Below are 4,216 nucleotides of genomic sequence, written 5' to 3'. Positions count from 1 at the left end.
GCTCCCTCTACACAGTCCCCATCAAACACTCCCAGGTCAGGTACAGCACGGGGTTAGATACAGAGTAAAGCTCCCTCTACACTGTCCCCATCAAACACTCCCAGGACAGGTACAGCACGGGGTTAGATACAGAGTAAAGCTCCCTCTACACTGTCCCCCATCAAACACTCCCAGGACAGGTACAGCACGGGGTTAGATACAGAGTAAAGCTCCCTCTACACTGTCCCCCATCAAACACTCCCAGGACAGGGACAGCACGGGGTTAGATACAGAGTAAAGCCCCCTCTACACTGTCCCCATCAAACACTCCCAGGACAGGTACAGCACGGGGTTAGATACAGAGTAAAGCTCCCTCTACACTGTCCCCATCAAACACTCCCAGGACAGATACAGCACGGGGTTAGATACAGAGTAAAGCTCCCTCTACACTGTCCCCCATCAAACACTCCCAGGACAGGGACAGCACGGGGTTAGATACAGAGTAAAGCCCCCTCTACACTGTCCCCATCAAACACTCCCAGGACAGGTACAGCACGGGGTTAGATACAGAGTAAAGCTCCCTCTACACTGTCCCCATCAAACACTCCCAGGACAGGTACAGCGCGGGGTTAGATAGAGAGTAAAGCTCCCTCTACACTGTCCCCATCAATCCCTCCCAGGACAGGTACAGCACGGGGTTAGATACAGAGTAAAGCTCCGTCTACACTGTCCCCCATCAAACACTCCCAGGACAGGTACAGCACGGGGTTAGATACAGAGTAAAGCTCCCTCTACACTGCCCCCATCAAACACTCCCAGGACAGGTACAGCACAGGGTTAGATACATAGTAAAGCTCCCTCTGCACTGTCCCCCATCAAACACTCCCAGGGCAGGTACAGCACGGGGTTAGATACAGAGTAAAGCTCCCTCTACACTGTCCCCCATCAAACACTCCCAGGACAGGTACAGCACGGGGTTAGATACAGAGTAAAGCTCCCTCTATACTGTCCCCCATCAAACACTCCCAGGGCAGGTACAGCACGGGGTTAGATACAGAGTAAAGCTCCCTCTATACTGTCCCCCATCAAACACTCCCAGGACAGGTACAGCACGGGGTTAGATACAGAGTAAAGCTCCCTCTACACTGTCCCCCATCAAACACTCCCAGGGCAGGTACAGCACGGGGTTAGATACAGAGTAAAGCTCCCTCTACACTGTCCCCCATCAAACACTCCCAGGGCAGGTACAGCACGGGGTTAGATACAGAGTAAAGCTCCCTCTACACTGTCCCCATCAATCACTCCCAGGACAGGTACAGCACAGGGTTAGATACAGAGTAAAGCTCCCTCTACACTGTCCCCATCAATCACTCCCAGGACAGGTACAGCACGGGGTTAGATACAGAGTAAAGCTCCCTCTACACTGACCCCATCAAACACTCCCAGGACAGATACAGCACAGGGTTAGATACAGAGTAAAGCTCCCTCTACACTGTCCCCATCAATCACTCCCAGGACAGGTACAGCACGGGGTTAGATACAGAGTAAAGCTCCCTCTACACTGTCCCCATCAATCACTCCCAGGACAGGTACAGCACGGGGTTAGATACAGAGTGATGACGCAGAGAAAGGTGAGGGAGTGGGAGAAGGGCTGAATGCGCTGTTTCTGTCTGTGACGATTCAGTGTAACTGTGTCTCTCTCTCTGTGTCAGGGTGAACATCTCAGCGAACAGGAGTGTTGAAGCTTTGGCCTTTTTCTTTGTCCCGAACGGGACGGCGCCGGGGACGGTGATTACTGTGACCATCGAGGCCAGATCCACCACAACCGGAGACTTCAACTACCAGCTGATACATCTCACTGTCAGAAACCTGGTACGCATCAGTCAGCACCCTCTGTACAGGGCACGGGAATAAACAAAGTGTCAGCACTGAGGGGGTGCCGCACTGTCAGAGGGTCAGTGCTGAGGGAGTGCCGCACTGTCAGAGGGTCAGTGCTGAGGGAGTGTCGCACTGTCAGAGGGTCAGTGCTGAGGGAGTGCCGCACTGTCAGAGGGTCAGTACTGAGGGAGTGCCGCACTGTCAGAGGGTCAGTGCTGAGGGAGTGCCGCACTGTCAGAGGGTCAGTTCTGAGGGAGTGCCGCACTGTCAGAGGGTCAGTGCTGAGGGAGTGCCGCACTGTCAGAGGGTCAGTGCTGAGGGAGTGCCGCACTGTCAGAGGGTCAGTGCTGAGGGAGTGCCGCACTGTCAGAGGGTCAGTGCTGAGGGAGTGCTGCACTGTCAGAGGGTCAGTGCTGAGGGAGTGCCGCACTGTCAGAGGGTCAGTGCTGAGGGAGTGCCGCACTGTCAGAGGGTCAGTGCTGAGGGAGTGCTGCACTGTCAGAGGGTCAGTGCTGAGGGAGTGCCGCACTGTCAGAGGGTCAGTGCTGAGGGAGTGCCGCACTGTCAGAGGGTCAGTACTGAGGGAGTGCCGCACTGTCAGAGGGTCAGTGCTGAGGGAGTGCCGCACTGTCAGAGGGTCAGTGCTGAGGGGGTGCCGCACTGTAAGAGGGCCAGTACTGAGGGAGTGCCGCACTGTCAGAGGGTCAGTGCTGAGTGAGTGCCGCACTGTCAGAGGGTCAGTACTGAGGGAGTGCCGCACTGTCAGAGGGTCAGTACTGAGGGAGTGCCGCACTGTCAGAGGGTCAGTGCTGAGGGAGTGCTGCACTGTCAGAGGGTCAGTCTGCCTCATGCTGCCGTGTTACCCACAGGTTGAGGATCGGAACTCTCCGAACTGCACCATTGTCCAGCTGGATTATCCCTGCCCACCCGTGCCCGATGCCAACTGCAGCCTGGAGACGTGGAGCTTGTGGGCGCAGCTCAGCGACACGGGAACGGGGATCGTCACCATCTACAGTCGCCTCGGCAACGGCACCTTGGAGACCGGCGTCCTGCCTATCAACCAGACCACTGCCATTTACAACGCATCCTGCTGCTTCCCGGAGGTGGAGCTGGTTGCCGTGGACGGTGTCGGGAATGTCGGGAAGTGTGTGGTGAGGGTGGAACTGCCCACCACCCCCCAGCCATCTCCCACCAACCAGAGCACCATCACGTCTCCCAGTTCCGGAGCCCGGGGCCACAGCAATCCCGGATATCCCTGGGAATTCTCCTCCTGCCTCATCCTCACCCTCCTCCTCTACTTCCAATAGAAACTTCTGGAAAACTCTCTCCGGGAATCCGGGTGGTGGTGTAATCTGGGTGGTAATCTCCACGATTCCAGTTGGGAATCTCTGGGAGTGCGGGTGGGATTTAGGCGTGCAACTCCAGGTGGGATCTTGGTGGTAATCTCTGGAATTCTGTGCGGGATGTGGGTGGTGATCTCTGGAATTCTGGGTGGGAATTTCCAGGTGAGAATTGGGTGGAAATCTCTGGGAATCTGGGTGGGATCCTCCAGGATTCTGGGTGGGATCTGGTGGGAATCTCTGGAGTTCCAGGTGGGATCTGGTGGCAATCTCCGGGATTCTAGGTGGGATCTGGTGGGAATCTCTGGGATTCCAGGTGGGATCTGGTAGGAATCTCTGGGATTCTGGGTGGGAATCTCTGGGCTTCCGGGAGATTGTGTTACCCCTCCCCCTGCCGGGTTTCGTGAATGCTGTGTCTATCTGGGATGAGGATTCCTGTTCTGGATTTACTTTCTTCATTGGAAGCCGGCAGAATCTGGATGATGGGAACGGAATCCAAAGGGTTTGGAAATGGACAATGTTTTGCCCAGTTACTGATTCAGCCTCTCTGTAATAACTCAGCAGCTCATCAAATTAATAAATCATTCTTGTTAATTATTCTGACCATGTGTCCACTCTGTCGACACGAACCAACACATCACATCAAATTCCATCAATCAGAGAATCCCGACATTGAACAATGAGGCCGTTCAGCCCATCAAGCCTGGACCAACTCTCCGACAGAACATCTTACCCAGGGCCATCCCTGTAACCCCGTGTATTCACCACAGCCAATCCTCCGAACCTACACATCTTTGGACCACAGTGAGAGAGAGCTCCAGAGAGAGAGAGACAGAGAGAGAGAGAGAGCAACAGAGGGAGAGAGAGAGACGGAAACAGAGAGAGAGAGACAGGGAGAGAGACGGAGAGAGAGGCAAAGAGAGAGAGACAGAGAGAGAGACAGAGAGAGACAGACACAGAGAGAGAGAGACAGAGAGAGAGAGCAACAGAGAGACACACAGAGAGAGAGAGAGCAACAG

General features: G+C 55.0%; 1 protein-coding gene across 1 annotated transcript in view; it reads left to right on the top strand.

The window, feature by feature from the left end:
• The window catches only part of LOC144490020 (uncharacterized), a gene marked incomplete at its 5' end in the record, with an annotated part of 5,273 nt that extends 1,494 nt beyond the window's left edge, over positions 1–3,779 (top strand). Inside the window, 3 exons of the mRNA XM_078207847.1 lie at positions 1,692–1,851; positions 2,727–3,362; positions 3,410–3,779. Coding sequence (XP_078063973.1) covers positions 1,692–1,851; positions 2,727–3,164 — 598 coding nt within the window. The remainder of the gene's footprint in view (positions 1–1,691; positions 1,852–2,726; positions 3,363–3,409) is intronic.
• Between the last annotated feature and the right edge of the window lie 437 nt (positions 3,780–4,216).

This window comes from Mustelus asterias, unplaced genomic scaffold (assembly GCF_964213995.1).
Source record: "Mustelus asterias unplaced genomic scaffold, sMusAst1.hap1.1 HAP1_SCAFFOLD_2786, whole genome shotgun sequence".
Classification (NCBI taxonomy): Eukaryota; Metazoa; Chordata; class Chondrichthyes; order Carcharhiniformes; family Triakidae; genus Mustelus; species Mustelus asterias.
Note: the sequence above shows the minus strand (reverse complement) of the source record. Positions and strands in the feature narration are given on the sequence as shown.